This window comes from Lactuca virosa, chromosome 3 (assembly GCF_052849685.1).
Source record: "Lactuca virosa cultivar CGN04683 chromosome 3, Lactuca_virosa_CGN04683_v6, whole genome shotgun sequence".
NCBI classification, from domain to species: domain Eukaryota; kingdom Viridiplantae; phylum Streptophyta; class Magnoliopsida; order Asterales; family Asteraceae; genus Lactuca; species Lactuca virosa.
The window spans coordinates 125,796,401-125,822,692 of record NC_136428.1 but is presented as its reverse complement, the minus strand read 5'-3'; the positions used below and the strand labels follow the sequence as shown (position 1 = coordinate 125,822,692).

Below are 26,292 nucleotides of genomic sequence, written 5' to 3'. Positions count from 1 at the left end.
AGTTCAAGGCACCATTTGCATTATCTCAAGGCATTTTGAGTATTCACGCCTCCCCCTATTTTCGGTTTTAAGTTTTGGGGTGGAAAAGCATGTCCGAAAAACTATTTATTGTTTCGTTGTATTTAAATTGATTTGTATCAAACTTGATTGCTATTTTTTGCTATGTATCTTTATGCAACTTGAATCATGAGGCCTTATCATCTTAAGTCCCTTCCACTTTACTCCAACCATTAACTCTTTGAGCCAATGGTCATTATGGATAGCGCTATTAGGAATTGACAACTTCTCACTCGCCCGATTGCTTGAGTGCATGATACCATATTCATCTATGGAACGATAACCATAGATCTTGATAGGGCATCAGTCATAGGATTGGTTGTGAACTCATTTTTTGCGCATATACATACAAACTTGTTACTTATTATAGCAATAAACTTTGTTTCTCATTATAAGAACAAACTTTTATTAATGCAAACTTATTTACTTGTCTTAGCAACGAACTTGTTTACTCCTTGTAGCATCGAACTTGTTTACTCCTTGTAGCAACGAACTTGATTGCTCATTATAGCAATGAAACTTGTTTACTCGTTTTAGTAACGAACTTTATTTCCCATGAGAATATGAACGTTGCATCTCATTTGGGCAACATACTTTATCTCTCATGATGACAACGAACTTTGTTTATGCAAACTTATTTACTCATTTTTATAATATATTTTTATTTATGGAAACTTTTATCAAAACTTTGATTTCGATTCATGAAACCAATATTATTTTTAATATGTGAACTCACCAACTATTTCGGTAGTTGACCGCTCATTTTACATGCTTTTTCAGGAACTCGTCTATAAGATGGCACTTAGGGACACATCACTTTTAGGAGCATTCACATGTGTTGTATTTCAATTACATTGTAATTTCTTTTAAAAGTTGTTCAACCCCATTGTAAATTTGTAATTCTTTTTAATACTATGGTAGGTGTTGTCTATTAACTTTTGCTATGAGACCAGTTGTACTGTCTCATCCCGTGTTTCCGCTTTAGCGGGGTGTGACAATCTTTACCAAGGAAATCGCTTCAACTATGTCTTGATCTTTTTTTTTGAAGAGATTTAGGAAACAAATTTGTAAGTTCTAAAATGTGCAACATCATGTGTAAGTAAAACACAAAATTAAATTTTCGAAATACAAAGTAACATCATGTGCTAGGCTCTGACTAAATCTACTTTTACCTTTCTTTTCAACATATTCAAGGACTTTTAGAACCTCCGAGAATAAATAAACCAAACTTGACATTATTCTATAATGAGAACCCCAACGTATATCTCCAGCTCGTATTAGTGAAAGCTCTTGGTTTGATCTTGTCCCAGTTTCAATTTCACTGATACCAATTGCTTCTTGCACTCTCTTTTTATAACCTTCATGAAACCTATCTTTTCGTTGGTAAGAAGCACAAACCACATTCACAACAAGGGAAAACATGTCAAAAACGTTTCCAAGACCAGTGTGATTTCTTGCAACCGACACAACCACCAACTGAAGTTGGTGACAAAAACAATGCACATAAAAATCTGAATGATTATCTTTTAAAATTAAAGCTTTCAAACCATTAAATTCACCTTTCATATTTATTGCCCCATCATAATGTTGTCCTCTTACTTTTTCCATACTTAATCCATGTTGATCAAATAACAAGTCTATGGAATATTTAAGAGATTTTGAAGATGTGTTCGTTACATGAACAACACCTACAAATTTCTCCTTATCAAGCCTAAGTTTATCAACATATCGCAAAACCACGACCATTTGTTCTTTCTTTGAGACATCACTCGACTCTTCAACTAATAATGCGAACACATCATCACCAATTTCTTGGATGATAGCTTTAAGTATTTCTTACGAAAAGCAATGTACAATATCTTTTCGAATCTTTGGTGAAACCACTTGATTATTGATTTGAAGTCACTTCTGTCATCTCCTTCAGCGACCAATTGGTGCAAGTTGGTTCCTATCAAGGTTAACGTGTTTTCTTGGTGTTTGGTTTGGATAAACTCCTTACTCGGAGTAACCTAGCAAATAGGGGTTTGGATGTTCCGTCAATACAGTGCCTTCTTTGTGATTTTGACATTGAAAACAGAGATCATGTGTTTTTCAATCGTCATCTTTCTAAGGTTCTTTGTTTGCAACTTTTTAGATGGTGGAACCTGGATGATATTGTGATTCATTCCTTTGATGATTGGGTGTCTTGGTTTGCCTCTTTCCGGCTTTATGGCAAGGCTAAAAGTTGGATGGAAGGTGTTTTCTTTTCACTTTGGTGGCACATCTCGAATTTCAAGAATGCTTCGATTTTTGCTAATTTTGGTCCAAGGGCACCTGTTGTGTTTGATAATTTTGTTACTAAAACCTTCTATTTGTGTAAGACTAGGGCTAAGAAAAACATAAATTGGGTCGGTTGGCTCCAAAACCCCCGGTTAGCTATTTGCTCTTGATGTACTTGTTATTGGACTAGTTTCTTGCTAGTCTTTTTTTGGTTTTCTTTTATAATATCCATCCGTTCTAAAAAAAAGAATATTCTTTGGATCATTTTCTAATGTAACTTCACGAACATCCTCACCAAGTTTCCGAACTACTTAAATTGTTTCCAAGAATTATCCTCTATGTAAAGACGTTTCCGCCTCATCGTGCCCACGAAATGATAATGAACTATTAAGTAGATGTCTACACACCTCAACAGAAGCGTTTAATCGAATGTGATACTCTTTCCTTGCACTCTCACTTTCTTATCAAAGGAAAACGAAATGGATTGATTTTGTTTCACTAGATCTTCACAATTTTTAAGGCTCTTTTATGAAAACTATTAACCCCACCGACATGCGTCAAAAGTCTATTCGATTTGTTCCAACCATCAAACCCTTTAGTAACAAATGCATCATTACCGGCTTGTTTTCCAATATGATCTTTAAATAAGTAAAAACATAAACAAAATGCTTTATTCTACTTGATACTATACTCTAGCCAAACACCATATTGATTAAACCATGCATGGACAAAACCTCTAAACTTATTCCCAATTTTTGTTTTCGGGAATTTATGGCCGCGTGGTTGACAAGGTCCCTTAAGCCAGTATCGAAGTCCTATTTCAACTCTTTGATTAACGTTATAACTCAAGATTCTTGGTCTTTTGGAGGGATCCGAAGGAAGATTATCCAAATCAACTACATTAATAGGCGCTGTAAAATTGGATTTACTTTGAGGAAGTGGAACAGAAGTACCAATATTAGGTTTCGATGTTGATGAAGATGGACATGGTGTTTTCCTTTTTGTTGATGTTATCTTGTCGAAATAGTTTACCATATTTCTGTCCAAATTCGAAATACACACGATATCAATTAATCTACTTATTTACTTTTCACAAGCTATATAAAATTAAACATCTAATCTAACAAATCACAAACAAAAACTAAAAATATAAAACTTCATAAATTACAAGTCTATTGTATTAATACTCCAACTTTAAAAATAAACATTAAAAAATGTCATGAATTAAAGATTGAAACTCATAATTTATAAACTAAGTTAACATTGTAAGGTTTAAAAGTTGTAACTATAATCATGTGATTCACATAATCACATCGACATACATCTGACATTAGGGTTGGTAATCATAAAAAAATAAAAAATAAGAGTTAGGTTACAAAATTACCTTAAAGAAAACAAAGAATAATCCACATATTCAATGTCTTTTGTGGCCCATAAGCTGGAAATTAATGAGGTTTTGTAGTTGGTGGCTTCTTCTTGGTGAATGAGAGTGGCAACAGAAGAGGGGAATAAATTGTTGTTTCTTGGCCGGAGACAGGAAGATAAATGGCAAGAGGAAATTGATTTTTTTTTTCTTTCTTTCTTGATGTGTGGCTGAAAAAAGACAACAATAAATAATTATAGTGGGCCGGTGGAGTTGATGAATATTTTAGCCTAGTGCCCCTAAATGCCTTAGTCCAACAACATAAACAAAAATTGGGCTTGGCGCACTTATACTATCTACATATTTTTTCAAAACTTAAACCTACTCTAATGTAAAAAAAATCCATTGCGTTAGACGAGATCGAGGTCAACGAAAGTCTGAATTTCATCGAAGAACCAGTCGAAATCATGGATAGGGAAGTCAAACAAACGAAACAAAGTCGCATTCCAATAGTAAAGGACCGTTGGAACGCTAATCGAGGACCTGAGTTTACTTGGGAGCGCGAGGATCAAATGAAACAGAAGTACCCCCAACTTTTTCCAAATCCCTAAGAGCCCCGTATCTAGAACTAATTTTAGGATGAAATTCCGTTAATAGGGGGATGATGTGACATCCATCAATTTTGGTCGACAAAAGTCAACTGAAGCGTAAATTAGGTTAAAATAGTGAAATGTAAATTTCATAACTTTTCTTAATGTATTATTGGATATTATAATACTACATACGTCATTTTGAATCAATTATCGAGTAAACGCCTTAATTCCGAATAATAGCCTATGGTTGCGTACAAATTTGATAAATTACACAAATATTATTTTGATATAAATAATATTCATAACACGATGTATACATATTCACAAATCCGTAAACGTATGGAACATAATATGACCTAGTATTTAGTTTTATACTCCGGTTATTTTTTCTCCGAAAAAGGTCATACATCGAGAAAACGAAAGTTATCACATTTTAACGCTCATATTTTATACAGCGTATTGGGAAAACAATTAAATTATAAGCTTTTAATATTATTATTAATAATATTAAACAACATGATTTTTAGTAGTTATTATACCTTATAAATTACTCAATTTACACAACACTTTTACCACACTTTTATAAAAATACCAAGCTTTCTATAAAAGAGCTTAGTTTTTATAGAACTAATAAGAGACAAATCTGGCCCCATCTCTCCCAACCATTCCATATCTTCCCAACATCATCATGATCTCTTTATATTAAAATAATCAAGAAGCCATACCTTGATTTTTATAATAAAAAAACCTTAACTTGAATAAACAAATGGAAAGGGCTTACCTTGCCCCTTCCTCATGCAAAACACTCACCACCCTCCTTCCCACTTTCTTATTTACGTCCAAAAGGCCCTCCCACCGTCATTCCACCTTTAAACTCACTCTCATTCTCTCTAATCTCTCCAACAACACCCTAGTTAACTCAAGGCTTTTTGGCAAGTGTTTAGCAAGGATTTTGGGTAAGTTTTCTTCATATTTTTGAGATTCTATCATCCCTCTATCATCCTCTTTTGGTTATCTTATTCATAATCTTGAACCAAAAACCCCAGACAAGATCTTAAAGTTCAAGAAGGTGTTATCTTTCAAGACTTGGTTCTTGTCTCATCTTCTCATCATCTTCTAAGGAAAAATCATCAATGTGAGTTCATACCCCCTTTTCTACTAGTTTTCACTCATTTACACTTTCGGGGGAGGTTACATGCCATGATAACAAACTACATTTTGGACAATGACTTTACACAAAGGCCCTAGATCTAGTATATTTTGGATAAAACTTTTTACCTTTGTGTAATACTACATCATACGTGATTATATCATAGTTATAAGAGTATATTTACACATATTAGTATTTTCAAATAAAGTATACAAGTTTTACCCTCTTATATGCATGTTAGATAAGATTTCTAAGTCTAGATCTAATATATGTTGCATAAAAATTTTAACCTTTGGGTAATACTACGTCATACATGTTATTGTTCAAGTTATGAAAATATATACATATATTCGTATTTTCAAAGGAAGTACACAAGTTTCATTTCTTTATATGCATAATTTTCTAAGTTTAGATCTATTGTATGACGGATAATACTTTGATCCATTGTATAATACAATTACACATTGGATAACCTCAAACCAACATTTTTACCAAAAGTATAAGTTTGAAAGATTAAAACTTTGTGTTTGCACATTGGATAAAACTATTACCCCTTGGATAGTACCATTATCCATTGGGTAATACTATTACACACTGGGTAACCAACACACATTTAGTAAAATACATTGAACATGGAAAAACTTTGATTTCATTTACAACCTAGAATAACATACTTTCGACAGGTTATGTGAGACATTTCTTCAACCATTACGCTAAGTCCCGACCTCATAATCGCTAAATCTTAAATGAGCGGGAGGGTTGTGTATAGATCTATATGGGATTGACAACCCCCACCTATGGTTGCTAGCTACAACCACAACTACCGACGGGTCAAGGGTGACAATTTTCTTAACATTTTAACGACGTCCGAAGAAGCGTTGTGGCGAGCAGCATTACAGTCGATAGCTCGATTATAAGGGCTCACTATAACATCGAATAGTGAAATTCTAGTGCAAAACACATTTAAGTATGGTTATTTACTTATACACTACATTTATAAGTATGGTTATTTACTTATACACTACACTTATAAGTATGGTTATTTACTTATACACTTCATATTTGGATAATAAAATCAAATGACAAGTCACACTTTTTATAAGTTTAGAAGTTATAGGAACTTTAATTTTATAAATGCTTTTCGATACGTACTACACACATACATTCTTCTTTTAAGCTGAAGGCGTACAAACACAAAAAAATTTCAAGGCACAAATACGATTTTCACATAAGGAAAAATATCAGATTTTTTTGTAACATCCATAAAATTCATAAAAATTTAAAACATTCTCAAGCATCCAAAAACCATTACTTATTACAAAATGTTTTCAAAATAGTTCCATATCAGAGTATCCCAGAAATCAAAATAATAGAATGTGAGGAGGTGCACGATCAAGCCTTCGCCTTCCCGCGATCATCCGAAGTACCTGAACCAAAATCCAAAACTATAAGACCAAAGCTTAGTGAGTTCCCCCAAAGTAACAACACTCAAACAGATAACATAACAACACGCATACTGGGCCATCATCCTGACTGGACTGCCTCGTAGGGCCTACAGCCTATCTGGACCACTCTCGAGCCTTCGGCACGTCTGGACCACCTCACAAGGCCTACAACTTATCTGAACCGCTCGCCGGGCCTTCAGCCTGACTGGACCGCCTCGCAAGGCCTTCAATCTATCCAGGCCGCCCTGGTTCTGTTGGCCTTCAACATAAAGCAGGACTGCCTCAACTCAACCACACACACACATATGTCGACATACTCACAACTCATAAACAACCAACAGACAAGCACATATGATGTGCACAAAAGTACCTACTAGTTTTAAATTTATATCCTAACTAACTTAACTAACTAATATGCACCTAGGCAGTGTACCTAGTATTGTAGTGTAGTTTAAGTAAGCTGGGGTCGAACTCAGGGAACGGATTTAATTAGCTAAAATAATTACTCTAAATTAATCTAAAATCAAAGAATAATTAAAAAGGTTTTTATCTAATTTTGCAAGTCTAGAAAAACTTAATTTCTTAACACAATTCAATTGATTAACAAAAACACATCTGTTAGTTCGAATCCACCTTCCCTCAATGGTTTAATTATTAATTATGACAATTCCCGTTGGTTACCAATTTCAATATTATTAGTAATTCAATTCCAAATTTACTAATATTAAACTAATTCATGTAGAGCTATGTATGGTCATACATAATTTATGTCAGTTTTCTAGAGAATGTACCGTTTTTTTCGATAACTAGCATTCGTGATCAAGTAGACAATGATGATTTGTTGGTGTACACTATACCTGTTTCTGACTCGACTGTAGAGTCTCCCATGCTATCTAACTCTGAGTAATCAGAGCCTCCAAGACTGTCAGTAATACATGTGTATAGTAGGCAACGATAACCTACAACAGCTCCCGATACGATACCATCTTCACCTACACGTCCAAGTACTGATGATCCTCCTAATATGAGTGATCCACCATCTTCCGATATGCAGGATATTAACCTTGATGTCCCCATTTCCTTAAGGAAAGGGAAGCGTTCATGTACTTACCCTATATATTCTTTTGTTTCTTATGGTAAACTATCTTCAACTTCACGTGCAATGATCTCTACACTTGATAATATATCTATTCCTAAAACGGTTGGTGGCGCAACACTTGACCCTCTGCTTCAAACTTCTCCACAGCTAACTTTAACTTATTGCAGCAGTCTGTAGAGGTTAAAAAACAAACAAACTTTTTATTACATGCTGCATCCGTTTGGTCCCCATCTTTAGAGGGTTGTAGAGGTGGTCTGCAGACTTCAGACATTTTCGCTTCGAAAAAACAAACGGTACCTTAATCAGTGCAACTGGATCAATCAATGTCCTATAGAACATAACCAAGAATCAATGAACATATTTACATATTGCATAACTACAATCGATATATTAAACCAATAACATATTCAATACTCAAAATTTCAAGTATCGGTATAAAACTTCACATATTTACATATTATAAAATAGAACTTAAAGAATCTACAAAATTAACTTCACATTTACATAACAGTAAGAATCTGACATGATAAAGACTTGTAGTCGCATATTGAACCTTCAATTAAGCGGGGATGGTCTACAATTGAAAAGAGGCGACTAACTGAACAAAGACGAGTGGTGATTGAACAGCCTGGGTTGTAATGAAATTCTGTTAATGAATCAGTGAAAAAGGTTGTATGTTTTCCAAGAAAATCCCATATTTTCTAATGTATGTGCTTGCTACAGTGTTCCATGAAGTATTAGTTTGAATGCCTGATTACCACCAGATGAATTGTATATTACGGTTTTGAATGTAAAAATCCATTTTTGTAAGAAAACCTTGGATATCACCAGTATATATTTATTAGTTTGCATTACTTAAAATAAAGACCATGAATTGGAATCCCTGAAATCCTCCAGTTGTATTATGGAATAGTTCTATTAATGAAATAAAACTAAAGAAGAGTGAAATCCCGTAAACAAAAATGTTAGTTTATACTATTGTTATTCGTATAACCATGCTTGATATGACCTAGATTCCTTTACGACGTTCTTCAAGTGTCGGATATATGACATTTGTCACCTCAGGCATGCCTGCCTAACTGTAGCTAGCAGTTCAGGTGTGGGATTGTCAGTCCTGAATAGATCTATTCACAAATCTCACGCTCTCCCTCCAGGAGACTCTGGTTATACTATGATAGGATTTAGTTAAGTACACCAAATGGTACAATTTTTGAAGTAGTGTCTGACAATTATGTATAATCTAATTTACGTGAAATTTTGTATTGATTCACTGTATTTAAACCCGTGTGTATACTTTATCGAATAATAATTATACTTAAATAATTATGTAATAAAGTATCCTTGTTACCCGAGAATATCATAAACTAAATCTGTCATAGTTTATATGTTTAGCATTATATAAGTTCTGAACTTGTAATACCGTATTTTGAAACCCCAAACTATACCTATTGTAGTTTGCATGAATATTATGTATTTGGTTCATGTATTAATCTGAAAACTATGCAATTTGACAGTAAGTTGAAAACGTCCCTTATGCTCAGCATAATCCAAAAGGGATAAAATATCTAAATATTTTATGAAATGTGGAAACCGCATGACTATATCCATTGCATCCGTTTTAAGTGTTTTGAAAACCTTTTTGTATAAATTCACACAATCATTTGTGTTTGACTTGTACTCTCCCCCTGAAAACATTAAAACCATAAAAGCATAGGGGTATGAACTCACTGTTGGTTGTGTAAAATGTCGGACAACAAAACTGGTAGTGAAGACCCTCGGGTTGATGTACTCGACACTTAACGGGATCCTAATATCAATTAAATACACATATGCATTTATTAGCGAAACCATTATTTATAGTGTTGGAAAAACAGTTGCTTTTGGTTTAGGAATGTTACCGGGACTCGATTGAATCGGAGAAAGCGGGTTTTCAGCCAAGTTTACGACTTGGGAAGGTTTGCGGCCGTGAAAGGGGATTACGGCTGTGAACTATTCTTGGCCGTGAACAGCCCCTTGAAGGGTTTACGGCCGTGAACGGTGTTCTTGGAGGAAATATGCATGTTTGAAGGGTTCACGACCGTGAACAGATTGCGGTTCTTGATGGTTTGAAGATTTGAAGGGTGTACGGCCGTGAACTCAAGAACAACACTGTTGGATTCAATGAAAACGGGTTTTAGATGTTCCACAACAACGCCCAAAGGTGATTCTTGATGATTTTCGGAAGAAAAGAGGGTATTTTGGTGTTTGCGGTTGAGGGGTTAGAGAGAGAATGGGAGAGTTTTCGGCCAGAAAAGTGTAAATGAACGGTAGGTGTTCATTTATATAGGGGGGTTCATGGTCGGTGGTGGGTCCACCAGCCGTGAACGGGTTTACGGCCGTGATCGGGTTCACGGCCGTGAACACTAGTCAGGCCTGTTTTCACTGATTTTTGAAGTATCTCGGGTTTTCACGTGATTTTGTTTTCCGACTCTTATATGAACGATCTCCTAAACCATAAGAATTTAACGGAACAAATAAAATTCGTAATTTATTTAACGGAAAATGGCTAACTTTAACAGAAAAAGGTTCGGGTTGTCACATCATCCCCCCGAAATTCTAAAGTAGGGTACAATCATGGACTCGGAAAAGATGAGAGTATTTCTGTTTCATTTGATCTTCGCGCTCCCAATTGAATTCAGGTCCCCGCTTGGCATTCCAGCGGACCTTCACTATCGGTATGCGAATTGTTTCATTCTTTTGACTTCTCGATCCATGATTTCGACTGGTTGTTCCACGAAATTAAGGTTCTCGTTGATCTCGGTCTCATCAAGAGGGATCACTAAGGTTTTGTCGGATAGACACTTTTTAAGGTTCGAGACGTCGAAGACGGGAAGGATATTGCTAAGCTCTTGGGGTAAACGAAGTTTGTATGCTACGGGACCGATCCTAGCGAGGATCTCGAATGGTCCTATGTATCTTGGATTTAGTTTTCCCGCTTTCCAAAGCGTATCATGCCCTTCCAGGGTGAGACCTTCAACAGGACGAAATCACCAAACTGGAACTCCTAGGGTTTTCGTCTTTTATCGGCGTAGCTCTTTTGTCTATCTCTTGAAGCTTTTAGTCGTTCTCTGATTTGTACGATCTTTTCTGTGGTTTCTCGGATAATTTCTTCGCATGTGAGAGTGCTATCGGGGACTTGACCTTTGGCTAGCTGCGTGTCACCTACATCAACCCAGCACAGAGGGGATCTGCACTTACGGCCATAGAGGGCTTCAAACGGCGCAGCCTTGATGCTGGTATGATAGATGTTGTTGTAGGAGAACTCAACCAAGGGCAAATGGGTGTCCCACGACTTGCCAAAGTCTATGACACATGCTCTCAACATGTCTTCCAATGTCGGAATGGTCCTCTCACTCTGCCCATCGGTCTGTGGATGGTAAGTTGTGCTCATATCCAGCTTAGTTCCAAGAGCCTTCTGCAATGACTGCCAAAATCTCGAGGTGAATCTGCTATACCGATCGGAGATAATGGACATAGGCACACGATGCAGACGAACCATATGTTGGATGTAGATTCGTGTCAGTCTCTCCATCTTGAATGTTTCTTTGATTGGCAGGAAGTGGGCGAATTTAGTCAATCGGTCGACGATTACCCAGATACTGTCATAGCCACTCTGGGTCTTTGGCAACTTGGTGATGAAATCCATCGTAATCCTTTCCCACTTCCACTCGGTATTTCTGGCTGCTGAAGTAGACCTGAGGGCTTTTGGTATTCCACCTTCACCTTGGCGCAAGTCAGGCACTTGCCAACGAAGGTAGCGATCTCTGCTTTCATCTTTGGCCACCAATAGAGCTTTTTGAGTTCTAGGTACACCTTATCCGAACCTGGGTGAACGGAGTATCTAGTCTTGTGAGCTTCGTTCATGACAACCTCCCGGTAACCGCCGAACTTTAGGGTCCAGATCCGGTTCATGAAATAGTAAACTCCTTCTCATCTGATCTCCAAGTTCTTTTCCATTCCCCTCAATGCTTCATCCACTATGTTCTCTGGTTTTAAGGCTTCCAGCTGAGCCTCTCTGATTTGAGCGGACAGATGGGAATGGATGGTCATGGTCAGAGCCTTCACTCTACGACCTGAATACTCTTTCCGGCTGAGGGCATCTGCTACCACATTGGCCTTGACGGGATGATAGCGTATTTCGCACTCATAATCACTGAGTAGCTCTACCCATCGTTGTTGCCTCATGTTCAACTCTTTCTGATTGAAGATATGTTGTAGGCTCTTATGGTCGGTGAAGACTGTATACTTGGTTCCATAGAGATAATGTCTCCAAATCTTTAAAGCAAAGACCACTGCTCCCAACTCCAAATTGTGAGTTGTATAATTGACTTCGTGTGTTTTCAGCTGTCTCGAGGCATAGGCAATAACATTTCCTCGCTGCATGAGCACACAGCCTAGGCCCTGATTGGATGTATCGCAGTAGACTACGAAGTCCTCCGTCCCTTCAGGCAGAGACATGATAGGTGTGCTACATAGGGCCCGCTTCAATGTTTGAAATGCAGTGTCTTGCTTTTCTCCCCAACTAAAGGGGTACACCTTTTGAGTCAGGGTGGTTAAAGGCTTGGCAATCTTGGAGAAATTCTAGATAAACCTGCGATAATAGCCAGCAAGACCCAAGAATTGACGGATTTCTGTGGGCGTCTTCGGTGCTGACCAATTCTCAATCGCCTTGAATTTGGAAGTGTCCACGTGTATTCCTTCCTCGCTAACCACGTGACCGTGGAAAATGACTTTTCTGATCCAGAATTCACACTTGGTGAATTTTGCATATAGTTTCTCCGCCCTTAATGTTTCTAGCACTAAGCTCAAGTGCTGCTTGTGATCTTCCTCACTCCGAGAGTAGACAAGTATATCATCTATGAATACTATTACAAACCTGTCTAAGAAAGGGTGGCACATCCGATTCATCAGATCCAAGAATACTGCGGGTGCATTGGTTAGACCAAAGTTCATAACTACAAATTCGTAGTGACCATACCGAGTCCGAAATGTTGTATTGGGAACATCACCTTCATGGACTCGCAACTGATGGTACCCTGATCTCAGGTCTATTTTCGAGAAATAACCGGCTCCTTGGAGTTGATCGAAGAGGTCGTCGATTCTGGGTAGAGGATAACGGTTTTTGATGGTAAGCTTGTTAAATTCACGATAATCTATGCACATCCGAAAGGACCCATCTTTCTTTTTCACAAACAAGACCGGGGCTCCCCAGGGTGAGGAACTTGGTCTAATGAATCCCTTGCCGAGTAGTTCATTTAGTTGGTTGGATACTCTTGCATTTCTGCCGGTGCTAGATGGTATGGGGATTTAGCTACAGGAGTAGCTCCGGGAATTAAGTCGATACGGAACTCGACTTGGCACTCGGGAGGGATTCCGGGAAGATCTTCGGGGAAGACATCAGGAATGTTGCAGACTTCGGGGGTGCTCTCGAGGTCTTTAACTTCCTTCTTCTCATTAACGACATGGGCTAGGAATGCATGTCACTCCTTTCACAGATATCTCTGGGCTTTGATGCATCAAATGATACGAAGGTTTGAGCTAAGTTTATCACCATAGATAATAAGAGTTTCGCCAGAGGGAAAATTAAGGCGGATGGCTTTTTCATAACAAAGGATATCAGCATGATTGGGGCTCAACCAATCCATGCCAATGATGACATCGAAGCTTTTTATGGAAACTGGAATGAGGTCGATTGGAAAGGAATGGTCGTTTAGTGTAAGGGTACAGCCTATGAATACGTCGTTAGTGCTCTCTTTCTTTCCGTTAGCCATCTCGACGGTAAATGTTTCGGTTAAAGGTTGGGATTTATGTTTGAGAAGATGCTTAAATGCATGACTAACAAAACTTCTCTCTGCACCAGAATCGAAAAGAATGCATGCATAAGAGTTGTCGAGGAGGAACGTACCCGTAACAATGGTGGGATCAGCGACTGCTTCCTCCTGGCCCATGGCTAGCACTCTCCATGTGTTGGCAACAGTTATTGCCTTGGGGAAATTCCTCTTGAAGTGCCCGATCTCCCCACAGCCATAACAGGCTTGACCAATGCCCGCTCCAGGAGCCTGATTGGTTGGTTGGGCTGGTGTCTTGCAAAATCGAGTTGTGTTCCCCTTCTTGCCACAACTATTGTATTTCAAATCACGGCAGGGTTCGTGATGATGAAAGTTGCACTTGTCGCACCTTGGAAGAGTACCAACATATCTACTGGCAGGTGCTTGAGCTGCAGGAATAGCGGCAGGAGTGGTAGCAGCATGAACTGCCACTACTTGCTGTTTCTTGGAGGGTTCCTGCGAAGGCTGGCCCTTACGCTTGTTTCAAAACTTTTTCTTCCCACCACTCGCCTTTGGTGGTTCGGGAACGACTGCTACTGTATCAAGATCAAACCCGTGATCTATAAGAATTTGCGCTAAACACTTGGCGCTGTCGAATGTGAGAGGTTTAGCAGCCAAGACATTTCCTTGAGTTGGGGGCGTCAATCCCCAAATGTACCTCTCTATTTTCTTGCTTTCCGGGGTGACCATCCCCAGACAGAGAAGAGCCAGATCGCAGAATCTAGCTGTATAGGTGGCAATGTCGGAACCCTTCATCTTCAGGTTCCAAAGTTCGTGCTCCAACTTCTGCATTTCGCCTCTTGGGCAGTACTCAGCAAGCATTAGCTCTTTTAAGCTCTCCCAGCGCATGGCATTGGCTATTGGAAGAGTTAGGGATTTGACCCGACCATTCCACCAAGTCAATGCTCTATCAGTGAAAGTGCAGGCGACAAACTTCACCTTGCTTTCCTCGGAACATGCGCAAATCTCGAAAAATGATTCGATCTTCTCGAACCACCAGGTTAGGGCAATGACTCCTCCATTGTCGTCGAAAGATTTGGGCTTCACATTCATGAAATCTTTGTAGGAACACTCCTTCGGGTGTCCCTGGCCGCCGTCAAGATTTCGAGGATTGGGTCCACTTCCTGATCCGCCAGTGCCACCCGGATTCATTTGCGACATTGCAGCAGCCACAACGGTTGTAACTGCTGCCTGAACATGACAGGATCTAACTGAGGAGGTGGTGGCGATGGAGGATCGTTGTTATGCTTGTTAGGTCTCTTCCTGGGAGGCATCATTCTCTAACAGATACAAGGGAAAAATGACGATAAGCCTTCTATTCTGATCATGAATTGGATATTTTCGAGCAAGATATATCTAAACCCTACTGCGATATCAGAGATCTACGATAAAGGTTTACTATCATAAACAAGGAATTGCAGGCCTTTCATTTGTGAGGATTAGTACTACTTGTGCAGTGTTATAGAATCATAAAATACTCCTATAGTATTTTAACTATGTGCTTCATTAGTGCATGATTTGGTGAGTTTTTGACTTGTCGCAACACCACAGTCACTCCCAAACACATGTTGGTCATATCTCGGACAAATATAGTTGATCAGGTTATATTGGCCCAACATATGACTACATAACTATTCAGGTTTAACAGTAGTGTCCAACTTGCCCTAATTACTTTTATGTAATTCTTACTATGTTATAGCTTCTTGTACATATGTATACTTGTATATTTTTGTAAAATACTTAAATTTTAAAGTATACTTTTAGTTTCAGAGCGCTTCGGCCCCTTTAGTGTTTATAGTTGTATACCATGTAAGGCCCGATATACTTAGTTCACTATAAACAAGAGCTCTGATACCAATCTGTCACACCCACAAACCCGAACGGCAGAAACGTTCAGGGGTAGAGGACGTCATGTAAAGTATCACAACAATTGCATCATAGTAATCAAAGTAAACACAACCATTACATTGAATATATAATAAAGTATTTACATCTGTTTGATTCATATTTGTATACATCAAAATTAGCAAAAAATTAAAGACGTGACTCTATATGCTCTGTCTTCTCGAAAGTCTGCTGAGGTACCTGTCTACTGATTTCTTGAGAATACAAGCGATTTTGAAAAGAGTATCAGCATAAAGCTGGTGAGTTCATAAGCATGCTTTTGTAATGAAATTCTGTTAATGAATCAGTGAAAAAGGTTGTATGTTTTCCAAGAAAATCCCATATTTTCTAATGTATGTGCTTGCTACAGTGTTCCATGAAGTATTAGTTTGAATGCCTGATTATCACCAGATGAATTGTATATTACGGTTTTGAATGTAAAAATCCATTTTTGTATGAAAACCTTGGATATCACCAGTATATATTTATTAGTCTTTATTACTTAAAATAATGACTGTGAATTGGAATCCCTGAAATCCTCCAGTTGTATTATGGAATAGTTCTATTAACGAAAATAAAACTAAAGAAGAGTGAAATTCCGTAAACAAAAATGTTAGTTTATACTAGTGTTATTCGTATAACCATGCTTGATATGACCTAGATTCCTTTACGACGTTCAAGTGTCGGATATATGACATTTGTCACCTCAGGCATGCCTGCCTAACTGTAGCTAGCAGTTCAGGTGTGGGATTGTCATTCCCGAATAGATCTATTCACAAATCTCACGCTCTCCCTCCAGGAGACTCTGATTATACTATGATAGGATTTAGTTCAGTACACCAAAGGGTACAATTTTTGAAGTAGTGTCTCACAATTCTGTATAATCTAATTTACGTGAAATTTTGTATTGATTCACTGTATTTAAACCCGTGTGTATACTTTATAGAATAATAATTATACTTAAATAATTATGTAAAAAAGTATCCTTGTTACCCGAGAATATCATAAACAAAATCTGTCATAGTTTATATGTTTAGCATTGTATAAGTTCTGAACTTGTAATACTGTATTTTGAAACCCCAAACTATACCTATTATAGTTTGCATGAATATTATGTATTCGATTCATGTATTAATCTGAAAACTATGCAATTTGACAGTAAGTTGAAAACTTCCCTTATGCTCAGCATAATACAAAAGGGATAAAATATCTAAAAAATTTTATGAAATGTGGAAACCGCATGACTATATCCATTGCATCAGTTTTAAGTAGTGTTTTGAAATCCTTTTTGTATAAATTCACACAATCAGTTGTGTTTGACTTGTGCTCTCCCCCTGAAAACATTAAAACCATAAAAGCATAGGGGTATGAACTCACTGTTGGTTGCGTAAAATGTCGGACAACGAAACTGGGAATGAAGACCCTCGGGTTGATGTACTCGGCACTTAACGGGATCCTAATATCAATTAAATACACATATGCATTTATTAGCGAAACCATTATTTATAGTGTTTGAAAAATACTTGCTTTTGGTTTAGGAATGTTACCGGGACTCTATTGAATCGGAGAAAGCGGGTTTTCAGCCAAGTTCACGAGTTGGGAAGGTTTGCGGCCGTGAAAGGGGATTACGGCCGTGAACAGCCCCTTGATGGGTTCACGGCCGTGAATGGTGTTCTTGGAGGAAATATGAATGTTTGAAGGGTTCACGGACGTGAACAGATTGCGGCTCTTGAAGGTTTGAAGATTTGAAGGGTGTACGGCCGTGAACTCAAGAAAAACACTGCTAGATTCGATGAAAATGCGTTTTAGATGTTCCACAACAACGCCCAAAGGTGATTCTTGATGATTTTCGGAAGGAAAGAGGGTATTTTGGTGTTTGCGGTTGAGGGGTAAGAGAGAGAATGAGAGAGTTTTCGGCCAGAAAAGTGTAAATGAAGGGTAGGTGTTCGTTTATATAGGGGGGGGGGGTTCATGGTCGGTGGGGGGTCAACCAGCCGTGAACGGGTTTACGGCCGTGATCGGGTTCACGGCCGTGAACACTAGTCAGGCCGGTTTTCACTGATTTTTGAAGTGACTCGGGTTTTCGCGTGATTTTGTTTTCCAACTCTTATAGGAACGATCTCCTAAACCATAAGAATAAACGGAACAAATAAAATTCGTAATTTATTTAACGGAAAATGGCTTACTTTAACGGAAAACGGTTCGGGTTGTCACATCTACCACCTACTTTTGTCGCTTGCTGTTACTGCTTTCCGTCTCCCTCTGGTTCTTCATTCCAGTCGATAATCCTCTTGCTGCCATCATGTCTGGTGGCAACAACACTCCACCCACAGCCGACGAAGATGACTAGTATGATACTCTGATATGCGAGAGTGACGAGTTGAAGACGAGAGTGAAGCTGTGAAGCGAAGAATTGGTGTCGGCGTTTTTCTGGAAGAATGAATCATAAAACCCTAAAAACGACTTAAGGTAGTCCCGTAATTAAGTAATAGTTATTTTCCTTTTTTTAAACAAAAAATCATCAATATATAAATAATTAAATAAATATTTTGTTAGAAAAAGGCGGGTACCCGTCGGTACCGGTTCCGGCTACCCGGTATTGGAACCGGAACCGGCGGGAATCCAGCGGGTATCGGTTTCGTAAAAATGAGAATTGGAACCGGAACCGCCTGATCGGTTTCGTAAATCACAGGCGTCAGGTACCCGCTTCCGATGCTCATCCCTAAGCGTACCAAAACATATATAATACACTCCAAATTGCCATTCAAATAATTGGAGGAACTTTAAACTTTAAATGTCCATTAAAAGTTTTTGACACCGCCAATGTGGGTGGGACTCAAGTTTTTGTGATAAAGATTATCACCAACATTTTGCTTTTTATATTCTGGGTGGAAAGCCCTCTTTTAATAAACTGCTGTTAAAAAAAAGTTATTTGGGTATATAAAAGGACCTAGGACATTGTTTCATTATGTGGATACAAAAGATCTTTACAAGATATTAACATTGCAAATATGTAAATCTAATTTATTTGCACCCGTATGTGGATTTACTTTTGAATATAAACTAGAAAAAAGTAAATCCTTGTATGTTTAAAAATAAAGTTGCTTTTCACCTTTCTTTAATTATCTTCAGAATGTTAGCATGTTACGTTATTTTAGATGTTCATGATAGAAAATTAATGACTAAAGATTTTATGCTTTTGAACTAACGGCCCAGAAGGTGATATAACAAAGATAAATGGATGAAATAATGCTTCTAAATCTTCTTTTCCCTAAGTTCACACGTACAAGGAATGCATCAGGTCCATTCATTTTATGGTATCTCAGAAAGTGGCCATCACAATTGACGTATCTCTTAAAGTAACTTAGTCATCCGATAAGCAACATTGATTTATGAAGTAAAGCACACACCACTTCGCTTTGTATAATTGTATATATATTCCATCTTGTCTTCGCATAACTCCATAACGATCAGGCATGAGCATCCGGAAGTTGTGATTGTACAATACTACAATGTATGCCATTTATTAAAAGACTGAAAGTTTTGTTGATGGATCAAGATCTTTTCATGGTGATTTTCCCAGGCGTCAGTTACAAAGTTGGATTCTGTTTTTTTTCTTTTTTTTAAGAGTAAATTACAAAAATCTCCCCGTGGTGAAGTATTTTTCTAGAATCAAGCACTGAGTTCTCAATTTTGACACAAATTGTTCTTAATGTTTTTTTTTTCACCTTTCACCTTTCCTGTGTCACCTCAGCACCACCTCATTTTTCCTCCACTACTCAAAACCTAGGAAATAGCTTACAATTCAATTCACCTCACTTTTACTACAATTAAAAAACTATAATTATAATCAATAACTAAAGTTAATTAAAAGACAATGGTTAGTAAACACAAAACAAAAAAAAAATGATAATATTTAATTACTTCGAAAAGAATGTACAAAATTGAAAAAAAAAACCACGAACTTAAAAAAAATACAAAATTAAAACAAACTACAATATCATGTCTAGCCGAGATTCTTTTTCTTAATCTCTTTCTTTGTCATTAAAATTGGATGGTATTTATGGAGTGGTAAATAGTTGGATTTTTTTCGAACTTAAATCTTATAGTTAACTATGTGTGTGTGTGCGTGAGAGAGAGAGAGAGAGAGAGAGAGAGAGAGTCCCTCCCCCGAGTGGTTCATCACCGCACCCAGGGTGTGATGTTCTTGGTGCGGTGAATGCTCCACCTCACCATCACTGCATTGTGTGGTATTAGTATTCCTTACAATCTTAGCTGGGCTCAATGTTGCCTTGGCTCTTCACAGGTATTCGATTCTACCATCTGGTTTGCATGCTTCACTCACTTGTACCCTGCAACTTCTCCATTCACTGTTATTTGGATAATCAATAAATATACAAACTAAATATAATTTATATACTAACGTACATTTGCCTCCAAGGAAGGTCTGGCTTCATAAACTTACAAGTGACTCAGCTTCTTCTTTGACACCATATATAGAGAAAACTCATTCATTCACCAGTGATTGAAGCAATTCATAGGATTTGGTTGGCCCAGAAGAGTAAAATGAAGAAAGCTCTCTCCTTAATGTGGGCTTTGGTTACTTGTACAGTACATAATTTGAAGCACGGAGCCAAAGAATAAGATTTGACCTTCAAATATTAACCTTGTTTTCTTTTTCTTTCATAAAGACTTATTCATTGTATAAGTTTTCCGGTTGTATGTTTTCTACAATTCATTAAATTCAGAATTTATTAAACTAAGCTAGAATTAAACTAAGATATAAATAAACAATTTCAACAAAAATAGGAGTTTGATGTAAAATCAATAAGAGAAGGATGGTTGACTTAAGGTTTCCTCACTTTGACTTTTGATGAACATATCATTAGAATCCAATGGTGCAATACTTGATTTAAATCCTTAATTTGGCTATAGTAATCCAAGAAGCTTGAGATTACCTAGACTTTTCTTAGTTGTTAAAATGGTTAGAGAAGCTCATAACAATTTCCTTAGTCAAAGTCACAATTCCCATTAAGCATGTAATTAGTGAAAGTCAACTAGCATTAAGAACCAAAAAGTCACCAAATCCAAGAGGGGTCAAATGCTTTCACCACCATGTTGGAGGAAATGTTTTTATGATTGTGTGAAGCAAAAACAACACAAAAATCATTTGTTGCTTGCTAATTTGAGGATCCTTTACTTAATCAAGAAATTAGCCAACTAATCTCCACAAACACATTTAAACTCATGAACTAAAACATACAAGTGGTGATAAGATGTTAAAACACAAAACATTCCCATAAAGATTTAAGAACATGTTCATGGATTCTTCAACATTCAACAAAAGTTCAAAGGATTCAACAAAAGTCAACCAAGATTAGTTTAGCCAAGCATGGCTAAACTCAAAGAAACAAAATTAGAGAAGATTGTACCAAACATTAAGCAAGAATCAAGAGGTAAAAAGATGATGTTCTTGAGGTGTTCTTGGCCTTCAAAAGTCTTCAAAACTCCAGAGAGAATCTCCAAAAATCGGATGTCCAAGAGTATGCAAAAGATAGGCACCAACCTTCCCCATATAGCTCAAAACATGAATTCCCGGAAATGCCCCTGCAGGGCCTTGCGCGACCCGCGTGCTGCTGCGCGGGTGGGTTGCGCGGGTGGTGTCTGACATGGGCTTCTTTGAGATTATGGGCCTCCAAAGCATATCCCACAAGCCCAGAACGATTCCAATCACCTCCTAGCCCATTTTCTTCAAGTTTTTCTTCATTTTAAACCTAATTTGGCTTCTCCAAATCACCCATAGCTTCCACACACTCCCTAATCATCGATCTTGCACATTCAAGAATTCTCCCGTGCCTTTCAAATTTAAAGCTCAACACTTCCAAGCCTTCAAACCATTGACAAGTCCACTCCATGAATCATCTCCACTACCCATTAAGCCTAAGATCCTTGTTGTCCACCAATTTCCATCGCTTTCCATACGTCCCGAACATTCCCGCTCCACTAGTCTCCATGAAATCTGCAATAAAGCTCACGAAACTAGAAAGTACCCAAAATATTCATAAAATAACAAAAGGAAAATATGCATGGAAATTAACTAGATTATGGATGAAATATGCTAAAATAAACTATAAAAAGAAGTAAATAAAATGAAACTATCAGATCACCCCAAGCTTAAACCTTACTTGTCCTCAAGTAAGACAAGACTAAAATGAACTCGGGATGAACTATTCCAAGAAAAATAAAAAGAATGGATAGAACCGCGGAACCTGATCACCGATAGTCAACATGGTCAGAATTGATCTTGATATTATCTCATTACTTTTTCATCCGATGACAATGGAACCATAAACCGCAGCTAGGACAACTCCTCTAGGTGAGTAAGGAGGGATGGTCAGCCGCAGCCCCAATAGAACATGCATACAATGAAGAACATATGTAGTAGGGAGAAAGTAGCTGGATGGGCTCGCGTGGAGCTCTTCTTTAAGTGTACACTCTTATCACGAAACTTGCGTGATCTCATGGCTGTCGGCCACTCTCAAATGTGATTCGGTTTCATCGCTCGGGCACCGTTGTAGGAATCAGTTCACTTAGTGTTGGCCCAAACCTCCCGTAGTATCCGACTCGACAGTCTCCCTAACATCACCAATTTGCAAAAAACAACTCGATCTATTTACAATAAAACAAACCTAAATAAATGAATATCAAACGTCGGGTGACCAAAATGTAGGAAAGTTTGATCAATAATTGAACCGGTCGCCCATCTAAGATAATCGCCGCTTGGAAATTATTTTTATTTATTTTTGTTTTTTTTTTGTTTTTTTTATTCACTTTGGAGGTATCAATATGATAACACATACTTGAAGGTAATATACTAACAATCAGAATTTTTAAGAAGAAAACCTTTTGACTCAAAATTTGGTTCCTAAAAGTGTGAAAGTGGAACCGAAAGGTTAGTGATATAATCCGAATGGTCTAAGTGTGAAAATAACCATGTGTAGAGCATAAAGATGTAATGTAAGCTCCTCTTCAAACTTGTGATTTTTCAAAAATAATGAAAATGTCCAAAGATGGACTAAAAGACTCTCTAAAATCCTAAGAAAATCGCAAAAAATATATGGTGATGTAAAGAGACCGAATAAAGATTCTACTCAGGGACAAGCACCAGTGCTTCATCCTAACGGTTCAAACATGATCAAGTGTGATCCTCTCGGCGGTATTGACCGTAAGGCCAATAACATCCATTGCTAGTATGTCCTACAGTTGTTAGTATTGCATGCATAATTCTTCATGAAACTACCTGACCATAATCACTTACCCCTTTAAGCTTCCAGCATCTGATCCCAAGTATGAAATCCCAAACTGCAGCTAGTGGTCTCGGTTCGATGGGTGAGATAGCAACAAGATCCTGGACCAATAATGATACAATAACTATGAACCTGTTCCATGACATCCAAGGAGGTGAGAATAATCAGACAACAAAAATGCATGAATGCTAATGCCCTAAGCTAAATGTTATGCAAAAATAAAAAATGGAAAAGCAGAAAATAAAATCTTTTTTGAATTTTATAACAAAAATTGAATGCAAAATAGCTTAAAACTAAAATGTTTTGCTACCTAATTAAAAAAATGCATGAAAAAAGTAAAAGGAAATACCCCACCCCAAGCTTAAGAACAAGCATTGTCCTCAATGCTTAAGGTAAGGGCAGAAATGACCTGAATCAGAGGATCGGGTGGTGGAAAGTGTCCGTTGTGGTGGTTTCATGAAATTCCGACCGGTAGAACTCCGACAATCTTATTTTTTGGGCGAGGTGGGTATTGGAAAGTTATGTTCTTGAGAGGAATGGAGTTGGAGGTTAAGATGGTTAAATGAAGAAGAAGGGAAGCTGAAATTTTTTCTCTATGGGTCAACAAGGGTCAATTTCGGTCAATGTTGGTCAAGAAAAGTTAAAAGGTCAACTCATTAAAACCTTTGGTCAACACCTGGTCAAATAATAGCCAAAAATAACCCAAATTGCCCAGCACAGTGCGCGGGTCGCGCATAGTAGCACGCGGGTCGCGCGGACCTTGCAGTTAAGTCTTGGGCCAATGTCGCTTCATCACACCTGGCCGCGCAACCCACCCGCGCAACAGCACGCGGGTCGCGCAACCCTCTGATCCTGATCTTCATTTTCGCTTCATTTTTCTTCGTTTTTCACCTATTCTTGCTTTGGAAGGCCCCAAACACCTAGAAACTCTTGATTTCTTCAAAAACAACTCTTTTTAATCCCAAAAGCATCTTCAAAACTCATTTATTCAAATTAAAAACACAAAAACACAATGCTTTCCAAAAATGCCCTTCTTTAACGTCTTTGGCGAGACGCCTCCAAACTTCACTTTAACACTTTGGGGCATCCAAATGAATGACATCTTGGACATTTGAATCAAAACCTTCATTGAATGGATTCAATCGATGTCCATTAACCTTGCAAATTTGCCCCGTGTCTGCATTTTTTAATTTCCACACCTCCATTGGGACTTTTTTCTTGTATTTGACTTTCTTTTTACGGGAGAACCATACCGGACTTAGACCTTTGATAATAGCAATCATCCAACCATATTCTTTCTTGTACTTGTTCAGTAAGGTGACCAACTCTTCCCTCTTTGACATGGTGGTTGAGTAGGTGACCGGTTGGGCGTCTTCTTTCTCGGGATAGGTATCCTTTGAAGGGTCCGACAAATTTATCGCTTCCGGATCTTGTGGTTGTTCTACTACTAGAGTTAGTTTCTCATTGGTAGTGGGTGGCTCAATCTCTCTTTCATTAACCCATATTACTTCCTTTACAGTTTCATTGACAACATTCTTAATTTCTTCTTCCTCTTTGACAACTTCTTCCACTTCTACTTCTTCTTCCTCTTCTTCATATAACAATCTTGGGCCATCAAAAGTTTTCTCATCTTTCAAAGGAATACAACATGAGTTATGACATGGGCTCTCTTCAGATGGTAATTTGTGTTGAGCTTCCACTATACTCAATGATTGAGCAATTTGTGTTATTTGTTGCTCTAAGCTTTTGAGGCTAGCTTGAGTTGTTTCTTGGAAAATTTGGGTAGAAGTGGCAATGCTTTTCACAATGTCCTCTAAGGACATGCTTGGCGTTTCAGTTTGTTGAGGAGGGTAAGGATAGGGTTCTTGGAACAGTGGAGTTGGTTGGTATTGGTTATTTCCCCATGTTTGGTATGGGTTTTGGTAATGGTTATTTCCCCAAACTTGGTTGTTGTCCCACCATTGATCATGTTGAGGCTGATCATAACTCCATTGGTTTGACCGGTAGTAGCTTCCCTTATCTTGCACTTCTTCCCATTCTCCTTGTAAATATGGACACGTGTCGGAATGATGTCCATTTTGGGCACAAAAATCACAGAGAAGAGGTGTGGGCTGCACACTTTGGTCACTTTCAATCATCATAACTAACTGAGCTAGCTCTGAAAGTTGGTCTTCGTTGCAAGGAGTGTTCATTTCCAAATCATACTTTTTTTTATTTCGGGGTTTTAAATTAGAGTACCTGCACAATGAGATGTAGGCATAGAGAAACAAACTGATTAAATCAAAACCAATCCCCAGCAACGACGCCAAAATTTGGTGGTTGTCGAGGCCAACAAAAATAATAACCCTAAATATTACACACTAAAATAGTGTATAGTGGTAAAGGGATCGAATCCACGGAGATTGGTTCAATTTATAACTTTATGAGAAATCTCTTTGTAAAAATACTTGTAAAATGACAATAAATTAAAAATGGGGGGTTTGGTTATTTGAAATACTTGAAATAAACTAGAATTAAACTAAGATTTAAATAAACAATTTCAACAAAAATAGGAGTTTGATGTAAAATCAATAAGAGAAGGATGGTTGACTTAAGGTTTCCTCACTTTGACTTTTGATGAACATATCATTAGAATCCAATGGTGCAATACTTGATTTAAATCCTTAATTTGGCTATAGTAATCCAAGAAGCTTGAGATTACCTAGACTTTTCTTAGTTGTTAAAATGGTTAGAGAAGCTCATAACAATTTCCTTAGTCAAAGTCACAATTCCCTTTAAGCATGTAATTAGTGAAAGTCAACTAGCATTAAGAACCAAAAAGTCACCAAATCCAAGAGGGATCAAATGCTTTCACCACCATGTTGGAGGAAATGTTTTTATGATTGTGTGAAGCAAAAACAACACAAAAATCATTTGTTGCTTGCTAATTTGAGGATCCTTTACTTAATCAAGAAATTAGCCAACTAATCACCACAAACACATTTAAACTCATGAACTAAAACATACAAGTGGTGATAAGATGTTAAAACACAAAACATTCCCATAAAGATTTAAGAACATGTTCATGGATTCTTCAACATTCAACAAAAGTTCAAAGGATTCAACAAAAGTCAACCATGATTAGTTTAGCCAAGCATGGCTAAACTCAAAGAAACAAAATTAGAGAAGATTGTACCAAACATTAAGCAAGAATCAAGAGGTAAAAAGATGATGTTCTTGAGGTGTTCTTGGCCTTCAAAAGTCTTCAAAACTCCAGAGAGAATCTCCA

The 26,292-nt window shown here is 37.6% G+C and overlaps 1 protein-coding gene across 1 annotated transcript; it reads right to left on the bottom strand.

Annotated features, from left to right (window-relative positions):
* Nucleotides 1–1,075: 1,075 nt before the first annotated feature.
* Nucleotides 1,076–3,351, bottom strand: LOC145164013 (uncharacterized). The gene is made up of 4 exons (XM_079082744.1): nucleotides 3,051–3,351; nucleotides 2,901–2,954; nucleotides 1,230–1,880; nucleotides 1,076–1,131 (listed from the first exon to the last, which is right to left on the bottom strand). The coding sequence occupies exons 1-4, from the start codon at nucleotides 3,349–3,351 to the stop codon at nucleotides 1,076–1,078; spliced, it is 1,062 nt and encodes a 353-aa protein (XP_078938870.1).
* Nucleotides 3,352–26,292: the final 22,941 nt, after the last annotated feature.